At 51.4% G+C, this 27,105-nt stretch overlaps 1 protein-coding gene across 5 annotated transcripts in view; it reads left to right on the top strand.

Annotated features, from left to right (window-relative positions):
- Nucleotides 1–26,682, top strand: part of LARGE1 (LARGE xylosyl- and glucuronyltransferase 1) — a 565,741-nt gene extending 539,059 nt beyond the window's left edge. For all 5 annotated transcript variants that reach the window (XM_051846591.2, XM_051846590.2, XM_051846588.2 and 2 more), the window contains 3 exons: nucleotides 17,281–17,427; nucleotides 23,395–23,590; nucleotides 25,182–26,682. In XM_051846591.2, coding sequence (XP_051702551.1) covers nucleotides 17,281–17,427; nucleotides 23,395–23,590; nucleotides 25,182–25,379 — 541 coding nt within the window. In that variant the 3' untranslated portion in view covers nucleotides 25,380–26,682. The remainder of the gene's footprint in view (nucleotides 1–17,280; nucleotides 17,428–23,394; nucleotides 23,591–25,181) is intronic.
- Nucleotides 26,683–27,105: the final 423 nt, after the last annotated feature.

The raw sequence follows: 27,105 nt of genomic DNA, 5'->3' as shown, positions 1-27,105 counted from the left end.
GCTGCGGGAAGATGGGCTCTGGAAGGAACAGACAGATTTGGGGATGGGGTGGGGGATTCAGAATGGACCTTCGCCCCTCCGGCACCGCTTTGGGGTTCTTCTTCAGAAGCACCTGAGGTCTTTCACCCCGACTAGTTGAAAGTTCCCCTTGATCAAAGGCTGTGGCCTCTCCTCTCCCATGCAAGAACTATGTTGCTTCAGCTCCAGGGCGTCACATAAAAACACAAGACAGAGGGACAGGCTTGTTGATGCTGTCCCTCCCTCTTCATCGATGCCACGAACTGCTCATCAGGACCTTACAGGACATGAGGCGACGTGCTGCCTAGTGTTGCATACGCGTGAGGTCTGGGCGGGCCCCAGCTGCCTCATCACCCAAGGCACACAGGTGCCCCTGGTCCCCCTGGCCCCCTCCTGCAGCTTGTTCTGTGCTCATGGACCTTGCTCCTCAGTGCTGAGTGCAAGTCAGCGGGGAAGCTGCTCCCCGTGTCTACGCAGCCACCTCCACTCTGCTGTGTTGTCATTCTAGGACAAGGGGCCAAGCTTGTCCACTCTTTGTATTTTTCAAGGGATGCTAGGAATATGATTTTCGCTTAAGATGATTTGTTTTTAATATTGACAACTAATTTTTTCAAACTTTTTCCTTGCTTGTTTGCATTGTATTTGAAAGAGAGAGAGAGAGAGAGAGATCGTCTATCTACTAGTTCACTCCACAACTGTCCACAACATCTAGGACTGGGCCAGGCTGAAGCCAGGAGCCACAACTCAATCCGGGTCTCCCATGTGGATGGCAGGAACCCAGGCACTTGAGCTGCTTGCATTAGCAGGAAGCTGGAATCAGAAGCAGAGCCAGGACTGGAACCCAGGCTCTCTGATATGGGGTGTGGGTATCCTAACCACTGCACCAAGTACCTGCCCCAGAAACTCATTTTAAATATTTTTAATAAATGCTGTGGAGCCAAGTCAAACAATGACCTTCCTAACCCAGCCCTGACCGCCTGTGTGTGACCTCTGACCCGGGGCATTCCCCGACACCAGAGTTCTGGGAAACAGAAAGGAATTTGATAAATGTGCACTGTCTTCGGATGAGGATGACCACGTCAACTTACCATCGGTGTAGGGAGAAGTTTTCCTAGTGAATGGGCTGCACATTTTTCTGATCCAGGCATTGTCAGTGCATCTGCCTTGTGACAGCAGCACATCGCTGGGTTGGTGAAGTTCAAGGGCTGTTTGCTGCACCTGCTGTGGGGCCCTACGCAATGAGCAGACCTTGCTACAGGCTGGCTTCGTAACACTGACTTTTAACAAAAGGCCATGTCCAAGTGCTGTGAAAATACTGCAAACTGAAGTGATGCGGGCAGGGGTTTGCCCTACTGCATAAGCTGCTGGTTGGGACACCTGCATCCTGTAGCAGGTGCCTGGTTTCAACACCTGGGCCACGACTCCAGCTTCCTGAGAGGACAGATCCTGGGACATAGTGGTGATGGCTCAACTACCTGGTTCCCTGCTTCCCACCTGGGAGCCCTGGGTTCAGTGCTTTCTCCTGGCTTTGGTCTGGCCCAGTTCCAGCTATGACGGGCATTTGAATAGTGAAGCAGTGGAGATTGTTAGTTCTGTGTGTGTGTGTGTGTGTGTGTGTGTATCTCGAATAAGTGAATAAAAATTTTAGAAAATGGTGACAGTTGCCTGAGCCCTTACCACGTGTGAGAAGCCCCGTCAGCATTCAGTGCCTGTACTGCGTATATCCCTGTCTGAGGCGCATGTTCTAAGGTGGCCAGCCCATGGCCCCGAGTATGTCCATAAGAGAGCACATTTGCAGAAGGTGTCAGATCATTCTTGACCCCCAAGATACTGGCTGATTGGCAGCCCCTTGATCACACCCCCCCAAACATTTGTATCAACCTTTTGGGGGTTCTTGCTCAGCCCCCTCCCCTCAAAGAAAAGTTCAGCCTCATAGTCTGAATAGTTGCTTAGCAACCAGCTAATGGTATAGCAAAAACAAACAGATCGGTTGGAAAATAATGCAATCAGTTCTATACGTGGACATAGCTGAGATCCTTACTGAAGTTTCTTTCTGTAAAATCCCTTTATGTCTTTCTCCTGAAGCCTGAACTCACAACCATGCAGCTCTCACTGTTGGTTCCAGACAATGTCAAGTGGAATTCGGCAGGGCTTGGCAGGGTGCATTTGAATCCAGATTCCCCTGGACCCTGTATTTGACCTGGGGTGGGGCAGCTCCCTTTGTCTCCCCCTCTTCCTTGTCCTCAGCTAACAGAGGGGCTCCTCAAACCTCTTGCAGGCTGCAGTGGGCGCTTGGCAGGAGTGCGTTTTCCATCCGTTGGCCCATTCACAAGGCTCAGCATTGGCCTATGTTGTCAGGAGCCCCTGCCACATGGGTCACGCATGTCACCATTCCAGTTCTTTCTGTTACAGCATAAGAAACCATACACACATGTCCCTGAGTGACCGTGTCCCAGTAATGTTTTCAAATCTGTGATGATAAAAACCTGATGCGCACTCAGTAGAGACCATACTTATTTGAATTTTGAATCTTCCTCTTTTCCTGGGCTAGCGATGTGCTCGTGACCCTCTCGGGCAATGCTATAGGTCAGCCCCAGGATCGAGAAGGGCAGCAGCAGGACTCTACAATGTGCTGTGTTGCTCACCTGGGACGTTTGGCTGGTTATGAGTATTCAATGCACTTGGACTTCATGATTGTTTCAACTTATAGTGCATCTATTGGGACAACATCTCTCCTCCTTCGTATGTACTTGTCCATGGGAAAGATATAACCTCACCAACCTTTCTTTTCTGTAAGATTGGAATCATAGTATTTCTTCCCTCAAAAAGCCCTGGGCAGGTGAAGTACTATTTGGAAAGCACGTGGCAAAACCGTGACTGTGCAGTGTACGTCCCGCCATGGCCAAGCACTGCTGTAGGCACTGGAGCTCTAACCGTGATCATGACAGGCAAGTGCATGCCCTGGCGAGGTTTATCCTGCACCTGTAGGTGCTGCTCCCACGACTGGTGTGGATATTGTTGTCACGACAGATAAGGAGAGAAAAGATAGCAGGGCCCAGACTGACAGGCGATGGCCCCGTGTGGGTGGACAGGGAAGACCCTGAAAGGAGGAGCTGGCTGAGGTTAGTATCATGGCTGTTGCAGGGATTCAGAAGCAGTAGTGTGGCCAAAGTTCCAGAGTGACAGAGGCCTGGCAGGTGGGACGTCTCAACAGCTTCGCTCCGCTGTGACTGTCTTTATCTCAGACAGGAGCAGGTCTCCGGTCTCTTTCTCACCTTCGCCTGCAGAATCCTGACTTTGGACCAGTGCCTGCAGCTCCAAGTGTCTCTCCTGTCCTTTCTGCCTCTGCTTTCGAGGGGACGGATGTGCCACACTGGGCGGATGCTGTATTCTGCAGGGCCCAGCACTGAGAAAATCATTCGCAATCTGTTTTCCCCAAGAGGACAGCCAGCCACCCTCCCCGTCACAGTCTCCCTGGCACATAGCGGCCGCTCTGTGAATGCTTGGTGAATGAGCACAGATAGGTGCAGGAGCCAGGTAAGGGTGGCACCCAGCGATGCTGATTGGCTGCCTGCCAGAGCCCGTATCAGGTGACATTCCCTGGGGTTCATCCATGGTGTTAATTCTGCCATAGCATTTAACATTTATTGAGCGCTTCATATGTACCAGGCACGGTCGTAAATACTTTGATGTGTGTTTACCATTGAACCTCACCACAGTTCAGGATGCTCAGGCTCATGGCATGCCGAAGGGGGCAGCCTCCCAGGGGGACACACCTGGCTCACCTCCATAGGTGTCCTGTGCATCGTGTGCTAAGTGCTCCACGGGTGTGGTGGGCCCGGCTTCCTCTCCAGCATGGAACATCACCAGGCTGGGAACATCATCGTGGCTTGCATTTACCAAGTGCATCCGATGCGCCAGGACTTAACCTCCGCATAAGATAATGCATTTAATCCTTACAAAAACCCCGGAGCACACAGGCAGTACTGCTGTCCCCAGCTCCCCCAGGAGAAAAGTGTGGCACACATTTGCAGTTGTTCAGGAGTTCAAGCTGGTGAATGTCCAAATAGAGTCTGAATCCATGAGGTTTGCCCCAGAACTGGCCCCTAACTGCCCCCTGCTGTCACCCCCCAGCCAGCAGGGATCTCAACACCAGTCCTGCTCAACACACTGCCTATCTTTTTATCATTATTACCATTACTTTTAAAATGTGTCCCTGAAAGCTCATCTCAGCTTCTCTGTCTCACCTACCCCTCTCTGACTGACAAGGTCTCCCTCTGGGTATGTTAATGCCATCAATTAAGGAGTCCCTGGGCTCCCAGATGACTGTGCCTGCGTCTGACCTCACTCTGTGTCTGTCTCTGGTGCCCGGCTCTGTGGGCAGCCTTATCACCTTCATTTGCAAGTCCTTGCTGTTGTCCCCACACATCCCCCGGAAGCCTGTCTGCCAGGATCTCATTTCCTAAGCAACTGTAACAGCCTCCAAGCAAACCCTATTACCTGGCCTCTGCGTTTAGGGATGCGAAGAAGAAGGGACAAGATCGGGGGCTGTGCAGGTGTGCCTCCAGCAGGATCAGCGCAGGTAATAAGCACAGCTCAGCTCTGCTCCTTCCTTCCTCTCTGCCCATAGAGTCTCACCCAGAGGCGGACTGATAAAGCCTCGGAGATGATTTCCTGTCACTCTGGCTGAAAACCACGCTCCCATCCAGCAGTGTTGAAGTTTTGCTGTTAACAGGAGGGTAGGGCACAGCTGGAGACGAGGGGCTTCTCATGGTCCCCCCTGGATCTCACACACACGCACAGTTGCCCTGCTTCGCCTCTCACTACTTGATGGTGCCTAGGGCTGCATTAGCTCTGCTACCTGCGCTCACTGTTACGTTGCGGTTCGCTCCGTGCCCACATGCTTTCCCAAGTGATGAGCTGAAACCTGAAAATGATTATGAATTTCATAATCAGAAAGCCTCTGCTTTCTCTTGAATGGGTTACCCTAAATGTTCCCACTACCCCCTTGGGAGACTCAGCAGGGGATCTGTGTGCACAGCTAGCTCTTGGGGACCCAGGAAGGAAGAAGCAAATGTGTACCAGTGCCCTCTGTGTAGCAGGCACCGCACTAGGTTCTGAGCAAGTATGACCTTTCTTTATGACAACCTTGTCACAAATACGACCTTTTATTCCCATTGAACCAGTGAGAAAATTAAAACGCGGAAGGTAAAGTTGCTTGATGATCATATGCATGTAAGTGGCAGAACTGTAAATCAGCCCAGGTCTTTCTCGTTTCCCAAGTGCCGTCTTCACACCGTCATCCTCTGCCCCATTAAGCAGTGACAGCAGACTGAGTCCTTCATCTCCTAGACGAGGGCACTTGAGAAAGTTGAGGCAAAATGGAATTAATGGAGAAGGTTATTTTTGAAATCCATGCCTCATTTTTGCACAGTATGCATTTTCCATGCGGATGGAAAATTGCAGGTTGTTGAGTGCCCCCTGCGTGGCTGGCACTGTGCGGGAGCTACAGACATAACCGCGAACAAGGTTGGCCCTCGCTGCAAGCCTGGCAGGGCCGGTGGACACACAAGCCCACAGTCATCTCTAGTGAATGGAACAATCCCGGTGAAACAGTCCTGAGGGCATGCAAGCCCATTATCGAGGGGGCACAACGGGAGACAGCCAGCAGAGGTGGGGAGGGGGCGGTGGGGTGCAGGGAGGCCAGCTCCGCTCACTGGCTGCACATAGAGCCTTGAGAGAAGGAAGTGCTGTCCCGGGGCTTCTGAGGCAGAGCCACACTCCAGCAGAAGTTTCTCTCCCTCTTTCTCTCTGTCTTTGACATCAGTTTCATAGGAGTCCCTGGACTCCTTACAGCTCGCGTTCGATTCGGGAGACCCAGGGCTCTGAGAGCCGACAAGCCTGGTTCTCTCCTGACATTCGGACAGGAGCCCAGCGCATGCAACCCCGTGGTTCCTCACACTTGGCACTTGTCAGCCTCAGCTGTTTATCACAACAGCACAGGGAAATCAACACAGCTGGTGCAGTTGCAGGAAAGCTCGCCTGGGCAGAGAGGGAGCATCCTCTACTCCTGTCCAAAGCAGGGGCAACAGGAGGCCCCTGAATGGTGACCAGCTCACCAAGGTCCCTCCGGTCACAGCAGATGACCGGAAGGATGCACTGTAGGGTTCTGGGCAGAGGGAGTAGCCTTTAGAACCAAATGCAGAGAGAAATCAAGAAGAGAGAGAATGGGCAGCTATGTCGATTTGACAGTGAGGGGGACCTGGCTGACCCTGGCCAGGTCCCCAGAATCAAACATGGATGGCCGTTATTTAAGAACCTCATGGGCATTAAGGAAAGGAGGTAACCAGTAGAGGAGGACCAGCCAGCAGAGACGTTGGTCCCTTGTCCTGACCTCTCCCAGCACTGCTTGCTTTCCTGGCCTTGGCCCCACGTGGCTCCTGCCAGATGAGATCTGCCACGTGGCTGAGATTGCCTTTCAAGGAACCTGACTACCCAGGCTGTAGACTCCTGTTTTTTCTCCCCACTCTGCTCCCTGCCACTCGCCCACCAGCTCCCTTGATCCATGACCCCCAGGAAGTCCATTGCTCCATTGGGAAGGTCAGGAAGATAAGGCACAGTCACCACCTTAACAGACACGGCTCCAAGAAATCCTGCAATGATTGCCCTTTGCTGATTCAATCTGAGCTGGGACCAACTTCATGCAGCGATGGTGACGTCGCTGTGCAGTGCCTGCTACCCTCTCAGAGCTCCGCAGTCTTCCTTGGTAGACCAGCTGCTAGCACCCTTGGCATGGGTTGCAGTGATTAGAGAAGTAACACATCTGAAGTGCTGGAGTTTCAAGCATACTGAATACACGTGAGCTCTTACTACCATTTATTGACAACCTTCAAAACCCGTCTACAAAACCAACCGTCGTCCAAGGAATTCATTTCTCCCAAACCCCATACAGTAGCCACCCCTCATCCATGGGACATAGATGTCTAATGTAAAACGTGTACCCAATCCTATCATTTGATGCCTTTTCCATCTATCGTAGCCAAGCACTTAGGTTCTGTGACCATGAATTTTGCAGTAACAGGAAAATTAGCCTGAATTTCCCTTCCTCCGTCACAATTTCCTGGGGAGACTTGTTCATTCTCAGCACAGATCTTAGCAACCTCACATATAATTCTGTTTGGACCTTATCACTGTTTCACTTACAGGGGGTATTTTATGACTTCTTTTTGGCATATCTGAATTGGGACCAGTGTTCACTAAATAAGGGTTACTTGAAACCCAGCACTGTGCTATCAGTCAATCTGATCATCAGAATAGCTACTAAGTGACTAACAGATGGGTAGTCTAGATAGCGTAGAGACATTGGACCAAGGGATGATTTGCATTCCAGCTGGGACAGAGCAGGGTGGCACAAGATTTTATCATGCTACTTAGAACAGAATGCAATGTTCATTTCTGGAATTTTCCATTTAATATGACCGCAGGGAGCACAGGTAAACTGAAACTGTGGGACGTGAAACCATAAGGGAGGGCCACTGGATGCTCCATTGGTTCCAGAACCATGCAGATACCTAGAGTCCCGTTTCCCGACTAACTTCAGGACACAGCTCCGTGATGGGAGCCTCCGTGACTGCACCAGAGCACCCCACACCTCTGTCTTCCTCCTTCCCTGTGCTCAGAGCTCTGTACACAGATCACATCTGCTCATTCAGCTCCATACCCAATATCTGTGTGTCTGGCTTCATTAGTACTCATTAATTAACAAATATATGATCCCACTTAGTTTTCTTAATAACCAAGTCCATAAACTATCTATCATTATCAAGATAAGGAAACAAAAGCCTAAGAGTTAAGAAAATTGCCTGTGATTACACAATTAGTGAAGTGGGGGAGTTAGATAGAATCTCCATCTGACTTAAAAGATCATGTTCTTTCCCTCACTGTGCAGCTCTCCTGAGGGTCTCCAGGCCTCAGATATGCTGAAAACCATTGGACGTGGCTCCTCTTGAGATATCAGAATATATGGCTGCAGTCCCATATGGCTCTTCAGGCACTCAGCTGAAGAGCAGCCACCCCTTTCTGCAGGGTGTGGGCTCCCCAGCTTATCCCAGCGCTGAAGCCGGGCGTGCACCACCATCCGCCGTTCTGCCTGGGTTGTTGCCTGCAGATATAGACAGTCCCCAAATAGGAAGTAATTCCCAAGCCACTTGTTCCTGTTTAAACTCAACCAGGCTTTCTCATTGTGGTTTACCTAAGAGGCAGATTGGTTTTCTAATTTTGTTTTCCTAAAGATAACATCGAATTGAATTTGCAGTACCTAAGCTGACCTCTGTGAGAGAAGAGTTTGTTTCGGGAACGCTGAGTAGAGTGGAATGCAAAGAAGTAGAGAGCCAGGAGTTGGGGTCTTCATTCTTTGGTGAAACTGCAAAGGAACTTGAATCCCACGTTCAGCAATGGAATGACCACCTGTAGAACTCCAGTAGGGGTCTAATTGGAAATTGTGGGTCTGTTCTTGGCTCCTAGCTCACTGTGAAGGGGTTAGGCTTTGGTCCTGGGATTTTCCTTCTGTCTTCCCCTATAGACCACATAGATTAAGTTTTTTCCGAACCTGCAGTCACTTAAGGTAAAATGAAATGTTTTCATTGCAAAAGTCCTGGTTACAGGTCTATTTGTTTTTGCCATAGGTGAGGTCTCCACTGTGGACTGGTTATCTTGGTCTCTTCAGACACCCCTACTTCGGCCACTTTGGCCAGCCCACCTCGGACCACCAGTGTGCATTCAGGATGGGAAATGAGGGACCAACATAGTGACACAGGTCTTGTTCCTAACTTGGGATCCAGTCCTGCCCTATGTTGGCCTGTTTTGTTTTGTCACTTAGTAGGGGGGATGCCACTCCAAATGGCCAGTGGCCTCACAGCTGCCCATTACCTGGTCTTGGCTGGTGCTTCCGGTACTGTTGCATGTGCCAGCCATCAGTGAGGAAGCCACCAGTGACCTACACATGGCCAAGCCCAGTGGTCAACCCTCAGCTCCCGTCTTAACTTAACCACTGATACCTCTTCCTTGATGTGCATTTTAGTTTATAAACACAGTCATCCCTTGGTATTCATGGGAGGTTGGTTTCTTGACCCCCTGCAGAAACACAAAGATCTGTAGATGCTCAATTTGCTTCTGTAAAATGACAGCGTTTGCATGTAACCCACTCCTCTATTATACCTTAAATCAGCTCTAGATTACTTACAATACCTGCCACACTGGAAATGCTATGTACATGTCTCCATCCTGTATTTTTAAGGAATAATGACAAGAAATAGCATTATGCAGATGCTCAGTACAAATGCAGTTTTTTCCTGAGTATTTTCAATCTGCAGTTGGCTGAATGTGAACGCAGATCCCACACGTGAAGGTGAATGGGATGTCCCGCCTCCTGGTGGTCGCTCGCCCTCATTGGTCCTCCCAGTGCTTCCCATCTCTGCTTCCTTCTGTTTTCGCTCTTCCCCCACTCCCTTGGGGATGACTTTCGGTCTCTGGCTTTGGTATCACCTGCCTACCCCAGTCCCCCAGAGATCTTGTCTTCTCTCTCGACCATGGAACTCAGGTATCTAACGGCCTCCTCTGTTTCTTCCTGTCTCATCGACAGCTCACCCGAGCTATTCCAAACCCAATTCCTGGTCTCCCCTGGAAACCAGCTCCATCCTTCCCAGTTCTGAAGCCAGAAGCCTCGAGGCAGCCTTTGCTCTCACAGCCCACATCCAGTGGATAAGGAAATAGAACCAGACCTTATCGCCTGCCTGTATTGTTATTATCCTGCTCCAAAAAGTCCCACCTGTACACTCTCATGGGCCTCCTAGTTGGTCTCCCTGCCTCCGTCCATGCAACACACAACCCCTGCTCAACGCAGCAGCCAGAGTGGTCCTCTCCCTGTGGAGACCCATCGTCTCACTCCTTATCTCAGAGTTCCCTAGTGGCCCACACAACACTACAACCAAATTCCCAAGGATGCTGTAACAAATGACCACAAATTTCTTCTGTTACAGTTCTGCAGGTCAGGAATTCCCAGTGGGTCTTACGAGTGAAGGTGTTGACAGGGCCACGTTCCCTCTGGAAACTGAAGTGGAGGCCCCATCTTCATACCCTCTAGAGTCCCACCTGCACTCTTTACATGGGGGCTGAATCACTCCAGCCTCTGCTTCCAGTGTCCTGCCTTCTTCCCTGACTGTGACCCTCCTGCCCTCCTCTTTTTTTTTTTTTTTTTTGTTTTTGGACAGGCAGAGTGGACAGTGAGAGAGGGAGAGACAGAGAGAAAGGTCTTCCTTTTTTTTTTTTTTTTTTTTTTTTTTTTTTTTGCCGTTGGTTCACCTTCCAATGGCCGCCGCGGCTGGCGCATCGCGCTGATCCGAAGCCAGGAGCCAGGTGCTTCTCCTGGTCTCCCATGAGGGTGCAGGGCCCAAGCACTTGGGCAATCCTCCACTGCACTCCCAGGCCACAGCAGAGGGCTGGCCTGGAAGAGGGGCAACCGGGACTAGAACCCGGGGTGCCAGCGCCACAAGGCGGAGGATTAGCTTATTGAGCCACGGCGCTGGCTCTGCCCTCCTCTTATCAGGACACTAGTGACTACATCCAGCCAACCCTAATGATCTGAGATGAAAGCTCCCATCACAACAACCTTAATTTAATCATGCCTGTGTAGTCCACATTGCCGTAACAGGTGATAGAATCTGGGATTGGGATGTGTACATCTTTGGGGGCGTAGTGTCCTGCCTGCCCCAACCTTCAGGGACCTGTAAGACCCTCTGAGACCTGCAGCACTCCCTCGTTGCCTCTGCCCTTATCCCTAGGTACTGTCCCTGTCTGTTACTATGCTCTTGTCACACTGGCCTCCTTGCTGTTCCTTAAGCACATGCAAGGCCTTGTGGCCTTTGCACTGTGTGTTTCCTTAGCCTGGAATGCTCTGACCCGCAGGGAACCACGTGTCCTGCTCTCTCAGCTAGTCCCAAGTATTTGCCTAAAAGCCCCCTTCTCCATGAGGCCAACCCTGACCACCCTATTTAAAATCACAGCTCATTTCCGAAGTCTTCCCTCCTCCGTTCTCTCTTGCCTTCTCATATCCAGTGCTATATAATTTGCTAATCACGCTGGAGTATCTGGCACGTTGCAGAATGTAACAACAACAAATGAAAGAACCAAGTGGTGAAGTCAGCTCTTAGCTGGACCTTGGTCTGCGGGGTGAGGCCAGGACTGGTGTCTGCCCTTGTAACCCGAGACGAGCCAATGTGAGAAGATGGGGAGGCACCTGGCATTGTAACAGCCAGCTGGCCCTGAGCACTTTCCATCTGCCAGGCACTCTACAGGCTTTATTCGTTCTTGCAAACGGCCTCTGAGCCGAATGCTGTTTTCCCAGCCCCCTTTCACAAGCTCGGAACCTGCAGGGCAAAGAGCTTAGGTATCAGGCAGCCGGGATGTGACCGCACACAGCCTGGGTCTGGAGCTTCGCCTTCTGCATGGGGACGCAAGGAGAGCGAGTCCTGAGAACTTGCGCACCTGCCTGGCCCTTGTTTCTTCTGAGACGCTGTCCACCAGCTATCCCGACAGCCCTGGGTGGTTTCCCTGGTAACTAAAACCTATTTCCAGGGCTTGGGAGGGGGTTAAAAAGAGACTGGGATGGGGGGAAGCAGTGTATGTTTGTGAACATGCATGAGACAGAGAAAGCTCCAGGAAGCCCCTGTAGCTAATACTGCCCTTTGCTATGTTTGTTTGTGGCCAATGGCAGCCCCAGGAGAGCCTGTGGTCTCTGCCCTTTCACAGCCCCTCCCTTGCTCACCAGTTGGGTCAGGTGGGAGCAGAAGGGGCTGTGACCTCTTTGCATACTTGAGTGAGTTGAGAAGAGGGGCTGAGGGGCAAAGAGAGAGAGAAGAGGAGGTTTGTCACTCCCCCTCTTCGTGGAGGAACGACACAGGACCCTGCGCTGTTCTTTGGTCTGCTCGGCCCTCCCCGGGTTTGCTGCTGGTTCTTCCCGGGTTGGCTACCGTCCCTTCCACCTCCGTGGAAGGGCGGTTCCCCCTGCCACTTTCCCCACTTCTGCGGGGGAGCGGCACACCGCCGGCCGGCTCTCTCGGGGGCTGCTCAGGTGTTCCTTCAGATAGATGTTCCTCTTAGATGTTCCTGGTGCATGTTGTCTCTCTCCTCCTTTATAGTCCTCTTCCACCAATCCCAACTCTGCTACCCACACGCCGAGTACGCTGCTCTCCTCCAATCAGGATCAGCTCCTGCTGCTTATTGGTTGAACTGGAGGCAGCTGTGTAGAAGCTGTTTCTCCCTTCTCAGCGCCATATTGTGGGAGAGCAGATGCATAGAATAAGTCTTAATTCCAGTAACTTAGTCTAGTCCGAGTTGCTCCCCACAGAGGTTGGGGACCTGGAAGATGAACTCTGCCCAGCTGCCAGTGCCCCTCTGCTCAGCTCCGTCAGCCTGGAAGAGCTGCATTGGCTCTGTCAGGAACACCAGCATTGTTCATGGCAGGAAGGGGTCAGAGAGGGCCGGCTGGAGATGGAGATCTCATATGCTCTGTCCCCGCACACAGGCAGGCTGGCAGGCCAAAATGCCGACCTGGTTGTGAGCACTGTGCTGGTCACCTTTTTCTTTTCTTTTTTAGATTTTTATTTATTTATTTGACAGGTACAGTTAGAGAGAGAAAGGTCTTCCTTCTGTTGGTTCACTCCCCAGATGGCCGCAACAGCCAGAGCTATGCCAATCCGAAGCCAGGAGCCAGGTGCTTCCTCCCAGTCTCCCATGTGGGTGCAGGGGCTCAAACACTTGGGCCATCCTGCACTGCCTTCCCGGGCCACAGCAGAGAGCTAGACTGGAAGAGGAGCAACTGGGACTAGAACCCGGTGCCCATATGGGATGCCGGCACCGCAGGCGGAGGATTAACCAAGTGAGCCACAGCGCCGGCCCCTGATCGCCTTTTTCTGAATCCTTCCGCACACTCACCCATTCTGTGGCCCTGGGCCCACACTAAAATGAGGAAGGGAGACTCATGTGTTGGTTATTCTGAGTCAGGCTCTGTGTTAGGCTCGAGAACTCTGGGTTGTGAGACCTAATCATTCATGAACTGCATCATCAGATGGGGAACTTGTGCCTGGAAGAAGTTGTGTATGTCCCCCGAGATCAGAAGAGAGGGGCAGGCAGGGTTGGAAGCCAGGGATAAATGGCCCCAAGTCACATGGAGTGGCGGGGCTCTCCATTGCATCGGCAGGGGTCTGAGTTAGGCAGATACCTCAGACTTCCTGAGCCTAGAATATTCTGGTAACTTTGCGAATGTTTCTGCAGGGGTCTCAGTCAAGGAGCAAGGGCAGGGTGTGAGTCAGGGCTACCCAAAGAAATAGAACCCATAGACAGTATACGAGGGGACTTCAAAAAGTTCTTGGAGAAGGAAATTGCCTGGTGCACAGAACTTGGAATTCTGTGCTTAGTTGTTTCGTAATGTGCATTTTCTGTGAATTTCTTAATGACCCCTCGCATGCCTGGAGCTCAAACAATGTTTGCGCCAGAATAAACGTCTTCAGCTCCATTATCTACAAACTGTGCCCTCGTTTGGATGTGTGTGTGTATCTGTGTATTTCCAGTGTATAGAGAGAGATAAATGGAGAGAAATTGGCTCACATGGCCGTAGGGGTTGGCAAATCTGAAGTCCACAGGGCAGGCCAGCCAGCTGGAAACTCAGGCAGGATTTCAGTCTTACAGTCCTAAGGCAGATGCCTTCATTTCCGGCAAAGCTCAGATTTTTGCTCTTCAGCCTTGACCTGATTTGATGAGCCCACCCACGTAATCAAGGGCAGTCTCCGTCAAGTCAGCTGAGTGTGGATGGTCCTCACATCCCCAAAATGCCTTCACATCCAGACTGGTGTCTGACTAAGCGACCGGGCACTGCTGCCTAGCCCAATGGGCACACGAGATTAGCCAGCACAGGACCCAGTCACTGTGGACTGCATGCCTCACACATGCCAGGCATTGTCCCGAGCACGTCCACCTGCCCTTCTGCTTTAGCTCATCAGCATCTTTTACAGGTGCATGAAGTCAACCTCAGAGTGGTGCCAGCAACTTCCCCACATTGACAGCTCCGATAGGCAGAGGCCACACTTGATGACCACACTGCCACTACTGCCTTCCACAAGGCTTCCATTGTAGCCACCTAGCTGCAGCCGTGTAAGCGAGGTGAATGTACTGACCCAAAGTCCCTCAGCTTGTTGAACAAGAGCCAGAACTCGGGTCTCTTGGCTCGCAGCCCAGCCTTCTCACAGAAGCCCTCCATTGCCTAGGAGTGATGGCAGCACATTCCTCAAGCCTACAGCAGCAAGCTGCAGCCACGCTGGTATGAACCAGCAGAACACACTGCAGAAAAGCTGCAGCGGCCATTGCAATCCTGACAAATGGCCATGCTCAGGGTCTGTACCCTGCAACCACTCTGCAATGGAAGACAACTTCATAGTGAGGCCCATTCAAGACATCAGTAACGAAGCCTCCATAAGCAGAGTGTGCAGGAGGCCCATCTGGTGACACACCCATCTTGGTGGCAGCTTGTGTTTCAGTGAGACGAAAGGGAAGTTGCAGAAAACACTCCCAGATCCAGCACTGTCTGTGCAGAAGGCCACAAGGCTTTCCGGGACTGCATTTGTAAGGCATGCTGCTCCCCAGGGCTATATATTCATGTTGGGTCTTGCAGTATAGGGGGTAGGGTTGTTGGATTGCAAGCAACAGAAACCCATGCTAGGTAGCTTAATTCAGATACCAAAAATATCAGAGGAGAACAGAACAAGGAGCTGATTAGTATATCTTATGGAATCAAAGTAATATTTGGAAAAATGAATGTTTAAGACTGCGGTTGGCTGGACCAGCTTCTGGGCCCCCTGCAGTGGGGTTCAAAGTCTTTGGAACATTGTGCGACAGCAGTGCAAGTCAGCTCTGTGGTTTCCTGGTCTCTATATATTTCTTTTCAGATTTCTAAAGACAAGGAACTGATTTGTCCAGCTTGGCTCAAGTGTCCACCCCTACACAGTCGTCCTGGCCATGGGTTTATTTGGGACAGGCAGAGATGTGGGAGCTGCTCCTGTGTATTAGGGTCATAGAAGAGGGAATTGCTTTCAAGTAGGACATTTCCAAAAGCAGCCACTGCAATAACTGTGATTGCAGTAATAATTAAAGACTGAGGTGGAAAGAGCCCTCTGTGTGTATAGATATCTGTGTCATGTATGTATGTGTGTGTCATGTATGTATGTGTGTGTCGTGTGTATGTGTGTGTACATTTTTCCCATCCCCTTCATTACCCTCTGACTCTCCTTGTCTCCCTGCATGGCATTCACATCTTAAAATCATTCACTCCAAATGCAATCTTAGACCCCAGTGGAGAGGCACCTGCCAGTAGGCTTTGAGCACCCTGGGACATTTACAAGACTATAAGCACCACCCAGGCAGAGCCCTGTATCTCCAAGTTCCTGGCACACAGTAGGTGCTCAGTGATTGTTGACTGACTAGTGAGCACTCCTGAGTACTAGGACACTTTATCCCATGTCCCTGTGGATCCAGGAGCTTGCTCAAACTATTTCTTTGCGCCCAGATGTCCCATCTCCAACGTGGACAGATAAGGCACTGGCTGTATCTGCTACAGGAGTGATATGAAAGAGAATGCTGGCTGACAGTAGATGCCTGGCCTTGGAGGAAGGAACCTGGGGTGTGTAGAAGTCAGTGCTGCTGTGCCCGCAGTCAGAGAGGAATGCAGATCAGGACAGGCTGGCCACACCGCTGGCCCTCTGCCTGGCTCAGAGAGCTCCCCCACATTCTGGTGCTCACCTCCTTTACAGACCTCTCATGAGATAGTGACAGAGGGCTGTATCTCGTCTGTATATAGTGCACCTAACCCTGATAATAAAGAGTGGACGACAGATGATAGTCACAGGTTCCAAAATGAATTTCCAATCCATCTCTCAACCACACCCTCTCCACTGGGAGCTCGGGAAACCCTTTAACCAGGATGTCCTTATCCTGACCTGCTCCGTGGCCCATTCATCACTCAGGCCAAGCCCTGCCCATGTCCTTCTTGGACCACCCCTCTGTTGTGGTCCCCTCTGGCCTGGGCTAACTTATTTAGTTAGAAGATCAGCTTTACGTAGTCCGTGCTTTTTCACAAAGTTGTGTCAAGGGAAGTGGCTCTATCAATACAACAATAAGCAGTTGTGTGACTATAGGAGTTGCTTCTTCCAGGATTTTATTAAATGCCTTCTAATGCCTGCTGTGACCCCAAGGAAGGCTGCTTCCTCTCTTAGGGAGAGGGAAGCAGACAGCTTGTGATGGCATTAAGACCTGAAGGTCCATGGTCTCTGCAGGTAGCCAAGATAAAGTGCCAAGGTCATGGCTAAAAACAATGGTGAAATATGCAACCAGGGAGTCCTGCTGGCACTGCAGTATGACAGCGACCATTTGTCCCCGCTGTCTGCCATGGGCCAGGTGTGCCAAGCAGTATGGCATTACCTCGTTTAGTCCTCACAGCGGCTCCAGGAGGTAACAATTATTGCCACCATTTTAGGGAGAGAAACACGCGGCAGCGAGCAACTAAATGACTTGGCTAGGCTGGCAAGACTCATTAAGTGACATTGCCAGGTTGAAATCCAGTCTGTGTTCATTAAGAGCCTCGGCTCCGTGGCCCTCCCTGAGCCTTCCTTCCACCTGATGGCCATAGAATTGGGGAGTGGCAGGAACTCGGTCTCCAACGTGGGAGCCCTTGAGAGGGTGGGAAACTTTCCACCGTCTGAGCTCTGTCGTATTCAGCCAAGGGGCTGCTTCCTTTAAGGACTCAGGGTTCAGAGGACTCGAAAGTAGAGGAGTCACAGGAATGATGCCTGGAAAAGCCCAGGTTGGCGATTATCTCCTCTGCTTATGTCCACCTGCTCCTGTGTGGCTGGTGGTGCAGTAGGAGGAGTAGAGTGGGAAGTCTTTTGAGATCTTTGTTCTGCACTTGAGTCTGCTCCTAGCCCTCTGCTGGGGCCTGCTGATGCCCCAGGAAGGCTCAGCTCTGTGGCTCCCTGAGTGGTCTGGGAAGCGGCTTCACCTACCTGGGTTTCATGGGCTTCAGTCTCTCCCGTCTTGAACTGAGAGGCTGGTGTGGGCTCTCTCCATGCCTGCCAGGGGCAGCCACTGCTCCTTATGGGGTTAGCTCTGGGCCAGGCATCACAGGGACACTGGCTCTCTCTGGCCACCCCCTCTTTCCAGGAAGTCTGTCATCCAGCTCGACCTCGCCAACACCAAGAAGGCGATGATCGTCCCCGCGTTCGAGACGCTGCGTTACCGGCTCTCCTTCCCCAAGTCGAAAGCCGAGCTGCTGTCAATGCTGGACATGGGGACCCTCTTCACGTTCAGGTGAGTGGCCCTCATGCTGTCCTCTGGGGACCCCCAAACCTTCTCTGTCCTGGGAAGCCCAGACCCCAGAGCCATGGAACCAGAACCTGGCTGCTAGCATGACCACTGAAGTCCCAAAAGGGCACCACTCACCCTCCACGAAGTCCTTGGAATCTTCTCTGTCCCCACCCTGCCTGTGTGCTGTACTTGGTTTTACCTGTGGATGACAGATACTTTGTGTCCAGTTGGAAGGAGAGACGTGTTTGGCTGAGAAGGTTACACTTGCTTCTTTTTATACTGTTCTCTAAACTCAGGTTGGGCTCCTGCTCCTTCCCTCCTGGCTCTGATCTCTCTTTTCTGTGCTTGTCCACTCATTCATTTCATTCTGTGAGCACCTTGGATGGCTTCCCTTTTTCTTCTGGTTCTCTGAGCCCCTCTGTCCTGGGTTATCACTTCAACAACTTAAACCGTCAAGATGACTCCAGAGCTGCTCCCAACAGGGCAGACAGCCGACCTGGCTGTGCCCTGGATGACAGTTGCAAACAAAATCCTCATTTTCCTCCTTTCCTAGTCCCCCAAGTCCTGCAGGAACACTGCAGGGGAGCTGCCCTGTCACTCAACAACCAGGGAGACCCAGGAATCTACGCAAATGCACAGGTCAAATGGGCTCCATGTCCTGGGGACAGATTGCTGTGTTAACAATAGCACTTGGGGAGTGGTAGGAGTCCTACTGGGTCTCCTAATTTTTTATTTTTATTTATTTCTTTATTTTTAAGATTTTATTCATTTGAAAGGTAGAGTTACAGAGAGAGACAGAGACAGAGAGAGACAGAGGTCTTTCATCCGGTGGTTCACTCCCCAAATGACTGCAATGGCTGGAACAGGGCCTATCCGAAATCAGGAACCAGGAGCTTCTTCTGGGTCTCCACATGGATGCAGGAGCCCAAGCACTTGGGCCATCTTCTACTGCTTTTCCAGGCCATAGCAGAGAGCTGGATCAGAAGAGGAGCAGCCTGGAGACAAACTGGCGCCCATATGGGATGCCGGCACCGCAGGCAGAGGTTTAGCCCACTGTGCCACAGTGCTGGTTCCAGGGTCTCCTAATTAGGCATTTCCAAAGACCTGTTGCTCCTGCCTACCTCTGTTCTCAAGGGAGACCAGTATAAGAATGGCCAGCACTTCCTTTGCGCCAAGGCCTATTTTCCTAGGCAATCTGAGTTGTTCTGTGAAGATTGTCGTCTTGGTAGGTTTTCCTGCCACTGGGTTCCTGGAAGGCCTTCTCACACTCTTCTGAGACGATGCCTCTGTGAGGTGGGTTATCCATCCAACAGCCCCATGCTGCTCATGTCGCCAATTTTGTATGGATGAAGACACGCAGGAGCAGGAAGTTCCAGGGGGAGGCAGGACTCAAGCTCCAGTCTTTGTCCGCTCCCCAGAATTCTGGCAAGTGACCTGGGAGAGCTAACGCCCCACAGTCCACACCTTCCAAGTGCTTACCTTGTGCCAGGCCCTGTGTTCATGTGTGTGATCATCAGCACGAGTCTGTGAGGCAGATGCCGTGGTCCCCTTCCACAGATAAAGACCCTGAGGCTCTGAGTGGGAGGGTTCAGCTCCTTGCCCAGGGACACAAAGCAGACCCTGGGTGCAGCCCTGACCTGAGGGATCACAGGACCTGTTCATAACTAAAATACCAAGGGGCCACTGCCAAGTCCTAAATTTTCTTACCAGTGTTTGAAGTTGCAAAGAAAATCCGCCTCCTGGAAACAGACTTTGCGGGCAGAACCTTGGTTTGAGTCTCCTTACAGATGCCAAAGCCCGATGGCTGACCTTGCAGCACATTCCCATCGTGGGCTTCCTTCCGTCTCCAGGTGATCGGAGAGCTCACTTTGAGGCCATGATCTTGGGGCAGGAGAGCAGGGGTCTGGCCTGCCATGTCCGTGAGTGCTGCTGTCGCCAATGGTTTGCAAGCCACCATGCCAAGTGCTACATTACCGACCTTCCTTGCAAGAAATTGGCTTCTGTCGCCTGCTCCCCAAATAATGAGCCTGACACCTACCTCTTGCTGTACCTGCAGCGAGAAAGCACCTGCACCTTCCGCCCTCCTGGAGTCGAGTTCTCAGAGTGTGGTCCCTGGACCCGCAGCATGTCGGCCTCCCCTGGGAACTAGTTAGAAATGCAGAGTCACCAGCCCCTCCCTCGGGGGGCGCTGGAGCTGCAGGGAATTCCCCAGCCGACTCTGATGCACACTCAAGTTTGAGAGCGCTACTGAGAGCAAAGTGCGCCAACCTCTTCTCAGTAGCATCCTGGGAGCTGCGCTCACGAGGCCTTTCTCAGGAGCTCATCTCTCTTTTCTTATTATTCCTGCAAGGCAACCTGGGGTTCCTGGACTCAGCAAGCGCTGAAGTCCAGTGAGTTTAGATTCTAAAGATGGAAGACGAAGATGGCTAACAATGTACCAATACATTACTGTCACGGAGCGCAGGCCCACCATGGGTGGACATCATATCTAGGGAAGCACAGAGAAATAGTGGGGATGTTCTCATCTCTCAAGGATACACCCCTGAGTGCTTTCTGTGTGCTCAGTCCTCCATCGTGTCCATGAGGCAGGTATTCCAGCTGTCTCCCTTTCTTCAAGAGAAAGCAACAAGGGTGCAGTGTGGCGAACTCCTCTGTGCAGTGGAATGAGAACTCAAACCCAGGCATGCTGCCTCCAGATTTGTTGCTTTGCACCACAGTGTTAAGCTGCATAACAGGGACCTTTGCACTTAGTGAATCTCCCATGGGCCAGCATCATGTCCAGCTCTATATATTTCCTCAGGGGAGCCCCACAGTAATTCAACAAGAGAGGTGTGACTTTTTCCCCAGCCGACACAAGAGGAATTAAGGCCCAGTTAAAGACTGTTGTGCAGAGTCCTCTGGTCCTACATGACAGAGATGAGCAGTGGGACTGGACCCAGGCCTATGCCATACTTGGAACCCAATGCAGGTTCACAGCCCTGGTGTGTGCTGTGCCAGTTGTGTCAAGAGTGCCTGTTCGGTGAGTTCACGAATGGAAAAAATGAACCGCTTCTTGGCCTAATTTCTGGATTAGACTTGGGATCGACGTTTCCCGCAACGTCCCTCGTTTCCACATTCCACTCCAGTGACACTGCTCACCCTTCCCTTCCCTTCCATGTAGGTGGGAGTTGCTGCACTGACAGCATGGCCTTCCCCTAGCCTGGCCGTCTCACCCGACAACACGACCTGATGGAAGTCCGCTCGTTGGCCACTGCCAGTTCAGCCACACTGCATGGGTCCCTGGGGTCGAGGGAAGTCCAACCTGAGGGGTGAAAGGGCAAAGTGAGGAAGCCGTCGCAGTCCCTGCTGGAGAGCCCCACCAGCTCCCTTGTATTACAGACGCTTCCCTGAGAAGGATGGGGTACCCGGCACTCAGCTCCTTCCTCCCAGTAGCTGAGCTGTTGGGTCACCACCCTTCCTGTCTTTTCCCTTCATGGAGATTTTCTTTCTAGCTCTAGATATTACTTTCCCTACCCCCTTTCCCTCGGACTCTGTCTGAGGCCCCACGGACTCCCAGCTTCCACCATTTCCCCATAGCTCCCAAAGGCATGTTCCCGCTCCTCTAACCAGGCATGTTCCCGCTCTAACCAGGCATGTTCCTGCTCCTCTAACCAGGCATGTTCCCTCTCTAACCAGGCATGTTCCCGCTCCTCTAACCAGCTCTGGCTCAAGATACCGCATGCATGTTTAGAGGGCTCATTCGTTCAAAGGTTTATTCAACTTGGAGAAAAGCCAGGGAGTACTCATTCTACATGCTAGAGTGTGCTGGGGACAATGACATAGAAGGGAGGTAACCCAGGGGCTGTTGTTGCGGTACCATCAGTTAAGCAGCCACGTGCAATATTGGCATCCCACATCGGAGCGCCACTTCAATTCCTGGCAGTTACACTTCCCATCCAATTCCCTGGGAAAGTAGCTGAAGATGGCCCAAGGAATTAGGCCTGTGCCACCAAGTGGTAGACCAGATGGAGTTTCTGGCTCCTGCTGTCAGCTTGGCCCAGGCCTAGCAATTGAGGCCCATTTGTGGGAGTGAAACAGCAGATAGAAAATCTCTCTCTCTCTCTCTCTCCCTCCCTCTCCCTCTCCTTCTCCCTCCCCCCATCCCTCCTTCCTCTGTCACACTGCCTTTCAATAAAATAATTTAAAAAAAAGGTGACCCAGCAAGCAGGTGCGCATCCTTGCCCTTGAGCTAGGCAGCCTGGATTTGAACCCCAGCTCTACCACTTACTGTTGGTATTATGAGAGTTTAAAATAATGAGTATGCTCAGTCTTTACAGTAGTTTTGCTACACCATACCTGACTAATAATCAGTTTCCTCTTAATGTGTGGTTGTATGCATTTTCTATTGCTGTGTAACAAAGCACCATAAACATAGCCACTTAAAACCACACGCATTTGCCATCTCACCATGTCTGGCTTGGAGGCCTCTGCTGGCTTCCATGGGCTGAAATCAAGTTGCCAGCAAAGCTGTGCTTCTCGGGTGCATGTGGGCCTCTCCCCCACTCCCTGATCATTGGCAGGATTCCTTGCCTTGCAGTTGTAGTACCGAGGCTCCCACTTGCCTGCTGCCAGTTTTTTTTTTTTTTTTTTTTTTAACATTTATTTATTTGAAAGGCAGAGTTACAGAGAAGGGGACTGGGGAGGGAGAAAGAGGAAAAAAAGAGAGGTCTTCCATCTGCTGGTTCATTTCCCAGATGGCTGCAAACAGCCAGGGCTGGACCAGACCAAAGCCAGAAGCTGGAAACCTGGAACTCCATCCAGGTCTCCCATGTGGGTAGAAGTGGCCCAAGTCCATCTTCCACTGTTTTCCCAGGTGTGTTAGTAGGGAGCTGGTTCGGACGTAGAGCAGCTGAGACTCAAACAGATGCCCATATGGGATGCCAATATCACAGATGGCAAAGTAACCTACTGTGCCACAGTCTAGCCCCAGTGCCTCTGACTTTAGGCCAGAGACCAGTGTCAGCTCCTACAGCCCAGGCCTTGGCCCTGTGGCCCCTGGGGATAGCTCGCAGCATGGCTGTTTGCTTCTTCTTGAACTGAGATCTGCAGGTCCACACAGCCAAGCCAGGCTCACATCAGCCATCTCCCTTTTGATGAATCCAAGGTCATCTTGTTAGCCATCTTCATTTCATCTACAGAAACCCTTTTTGCCGTATTACAATATAATCCCAATGGTGACATCACACAGGCTGTGTCTCAAGGGAGAAAACACGCTGCAAGGACAAGGGGCATCGCCATCGTACACAACTGCCCATCACAGTTGTCTCTCCTGGGAACAGTGAGGATGCAGATTGGCCTGCAGTGGGCTCCATAGGAACCACACAGGGCACCTTGTTCCAGGCGTCCGCTTGCCCTTTTCTTAGGAGAATCTCCTTGTCATTGAAGGATGAGGAGAGTAGGCTGTCCTAGCTCCCCGGGGTTGCCAGAACAAAATAAATGCTACAAATTGGGTAGCCCAACACCACAGCAGCTTATTCCCTCATGGTTCTGGAGGCCGGAATCCAAAATCAAGGTTTCAGCCATCCATGCTTTCTCTATAGGTTCTGGGGAGAAATTCCTCCTTCTTCCTGGTGGCTGCCAGCAATCTTGGACACATACATCTGTCATTCCAGTCTCTGCCTGCATCTCAACGTGGTGTTCTCCCCATCTGTCTCTATAGTCAAATACTCCTCTCCTTATATAAGGACACCGGTTATTGCACAAGGGGCTACCCTAATCCACTGTGATCTCATCCTAACTTGATTACCTGTGCAAAGACCTTGTTTCCAAACAGGCCCCATTCGTAGGTACTGGGGGCTAGAATTCGAGCGTAGCTTTTGGAGGAGCACCTTCATCCTGCCACAAGGACTCTTCCTCTTCTCCCAAATCAGCAGCATTTGCAAGACCCAGCTTCCTTCCCTCCACCCAGTGGTTTTTATCCATGTGTCCCAGGTACCACGTCTGGACGAAAGGCCATGCACCCACAAACTTCGCCAAGTGGCGGACCGCCACCACGCCTTACCGGGTTGAGTGGGAGGCTGACTTCGAGCCCTATGTCGTCGTGAGACGTGACTGCCCCGAGTACGACCGGAGGTTTGTGGGCTTTGGCTGGAACAAAGTGGCTCATATCATGGAACTGGATGCGCAGGTGAGACGAGCAGAACTCTCCCGTGGTGCTGGGGGTGGGTGCGGAGATCTAGGTCTTAGCGCTGAAGAAGCCCATGGGGACAGGAAAGCAGAGGAGCAGAGGGATAAGAGGGAACCAGATGTGTCGAGCAATCTAAGAATGTGGCCGTCGTGATCCTCAGAGCTGGGGATCCCAAACCATTGCTCTTTTGCCCTACTCTTGGGTGACATTTTGTTCCCATCTTTTCAACAAGAACACCCCAAATCCAGGAACACTGAGAGCAGATGCCCAGGGCTGGCCTCCTCCCACCAGGTGAGCTGCCCCACGTGTTTGGGAGCAGTCCCGGGAACGGAGGACCTCTGAGACAGATGGAAGTTTCTAGAACAGTGTCTGTCTGCAGCAGGAGAAAGCACGGCCTTTCATGTCCGCATTTTCAGTAATGCGAGGAGGGAGCCCAGGACCGCTCGCAGACAGCAGCCATGTCTTATCTATATCGGCTTTTGTTTGAAAGAAATGTCAAGTTCATATTCTGGGACATGTACTGGTTTAAAGAAAGCTAACGTTTGCAGCAGCGAGACCAAGGATTTCTCTGTCTTAGACAGTTCTGATGGAACACTTGGACACAGGTTGCACATTTTCCTTCATTGCCCATGGCATCTACCATGCATAGTTTCACCCTTGCCGGTGACTTAGGGAATTGATGAGTGTACACCTGACAGGTCCTATAGCCACTCCCATGGGGGCTGCTAGGTCTGCATGGATTTTCTCACTCATTCCTCAGCACCCACTGTTGTCATTTCTTGCTGCTGTCAGTATTGTATCTGTGGCAGCTGCCTTTCCCAGCCCCTCCCTCCCCCTTTTGGATTTTGTTCTCCTCTGCTGTGTGCCAATGAGATGACCAAAGCTTCCCAGACGTTCTGTCAAAAATCTGAATAAACAGATTGTGTGAAAAGTGGGCTGGGTTCTCCTCTGAGTTACAAGTCCTAAATTTGTGTCGCCTCTTTCGTATGTTCTGAGACCTTGGTTGTTGGTCTTTTTAGCTGTTTCTCTACCAGGCTGAGCAGCATCCTGCCTGATAATGTGACTGGGAGATAGGATGTGCGGCAGAGAGCTTTGTCTCCCGTGAACTCCAGTTTACTGCGACATTTTTGTTTCCATGTTGTCTTCCATGCTTTGTTTCTCCCCTCTTCTGCACTAATTGGTTGAGCTGTCAGATCTCATCCAGTCCTCAGACATCAGTTGGTTGAGCGAGAAAATATCCTATGGCTTGTGTCACTCCAGAGTGACCACGTGGGTGTAAGTTCACAGCGACTTTTGTGTGAGCTCGGCTCAGCACCGGCCGTCCTTTGTTCCAGTCTCAGGGTCATCCTTCAAGGTAGAGATTTCTAGATGAGAAAACCAAGGCGTAGAAAAGCCCAGTTTCATCACAGAGACAGCCCTGAACTGCCCCAGTCCAAAGCTAGCGTGTAGTCCATGTGCTGCCCTACTTGCTGCTGTCACTCCCCGGTTGGTTCTTTGCCCCAGGCATTGAACCTGGCATTTCTAGGGCCTTCACCTGGCATTTCCAGGGGTGGCTCAGGCAAGATCTCACAAGGCCCCTGTCTTCTTCCAGGAATACGAATTCATCGTGCTGCCCAACGCCTACATGATCCACATGCCGCACGCGCCCAGCTTCGACATCACCAAGTTCCGTTCCAACAAGCAATACCGCATCTGTCTCAAGACCCTGAAGGAGGAGTTTCAGCAGGACATGTCCCGCCGCTATGGCTTTGCCGCCCTGAAATATCTCACGGCCGAGAACAACAGCTAGCACCGGGAAGCACCCACGAGGGAGACACGCACTGCAGGCGGAGAGCCACTCGCTGCCTGGGGCCCAAATGCAAAACCAAGCAATGCTTTTTTGGTTTGTTTTGATTTGTCTCTATGGCCCAACGAAGCTGCCCTGACTACTGAGGTCCTGGACAAGGATCCGGCCAGTCTGTTTCTGCCCGGTGACCTGGCGTTCCCGGAGTAAAATCACCCACCGATTTTTGTCTCTTCCAAATGGGACAGAGGGGTGAGAGGAAGTCAAAAGGTTATCAACTTACCACAAAGCCACAGGGCTTTAGAATGTTCTCGTGGTGTTTTAAGAATTATGGGGCCCAACCTGGCTGGGGAGAAAGGGAAATTAGGGTGCTGGGGGATAGGCATCCCAGAAAATAAAAGCAAAATGGTCTCTTCACTCAGTGGATGGTTTCTTCTGTGCCCTGCAGTGTAGCTCTGTATCCAAGAAGAAGACAAACCAATGATGTGAACCAATGAGATGTCTCCGGAGGTAGCTGGGTAGGGTTCATCGGTTCTTTATTCTCAAAGTCACTCCTGTTTGGTTTTGATTTTTTTTGGGGGGGGGGGGGTGTTGTTTGGTTGCTTTGGGTCTGGGCAATCAAAAATAAAAAAATCTGATCCTTTAAGATTCTAAAGGAAAAGTCAGCTGTCCCACTCCACATCCCCCCTATCCGCGGTGGCCCAGCAAGGAGGACCAGAGCCTCTAGCCAGTGTTTGAGTGTAGGTGGCTTCCTCCAGGATGCTCACCAAGGATACCCTGATGTTGAATTCCCCACTCTCCAGAATGCAGAGACTACGACGGGGACTGCAGGAATCGGAGGGCCGACGGCTGTACACCTGTCGTGTTTTCTATTGGCAGCGACTGGTTCACGGGGAGAGGGCTTTGATGGAACAATTTTAGTGCTCCCGGAAGCTACGGACCTCGCAGGCTTTTAGGAGAACTTCAAGAACTCACAGGAGCCCGGCTCCGAAGATTGGCGTGTCCACCTGGAGCCATGCGGGAGCAACGTACCGATTCCCGTGCATCCCTGCCTGCTTCCCTCTGGACGGGAAGAGGGGATAACCTCAGCCTCCCCTGGGGACCTGGCCAAGGGTAGACAAGCACCTTCACCGTCAACAGAGTGAGGAGACCCCGGACTTTCCGCCCATTTTCTTTAATCTTCAATATTAATGTTGTGTTTACATTGACAAGAACGCGAGTTCATGCCCTACCCTCTGCTGGGCTGTTTGTATTGAGTTGCGATGTGACCAGCGAAAGCTGCATCCAATAAAGGAAAGTACAGACTGTTTCTTCCCCGTGCCCCTCCCAGTCTTGTGAGAAGTTACCAGAATGCACTTGGGTGTAGACAGCAAAATCAGAGTCCAAAAACAGCCACTTCACACATTCTGTTCTCCCACTTTATTTTTCTCAGCATTTTCACTTTGGTTTTTTTCTTCTCTTTGCCTAAGTTTAGATCTCACTTCATCCTCTGTCCCCAAAACCATTTTTCTAATTTTTCATTTCACTTCTATCTCAACACAGAGGCCAGATGCAGGCTAGCAAAGTAAATCGTGGTGGTGAACAAGACAGTGAACATCCACGTGGTTGGTGTGGTCACTCCTTGGAACCCCACTGTAACCCCATCCGGGAGACCTCTCCGTGTGTTACATGGTCAGGTGGCCGTATCGCTGAGATTTATACCGAAATTAGGGAAGTTACAATTACAACTATA

Source organism: Oryctolagus cuniculus, chromosome 11, assembly GCF_964237555.1.
Source record: "Oryctolagus cuniculus chromosome 11, mOryCun1.1, whole genome shotgun sequence".
Taxonomy (NCBI): domain Eukaryota; kingdom Metazoa; phylum Chordata; class Mammalia; order Lagomorpha; family Leporidae; genus Oryctolagus; species Oryctolagus cuniculus.
Note: the sequence above shows the minus strand (reverse complement) of the source record. Positions and strands in the feature narration are given on the sequence as shown.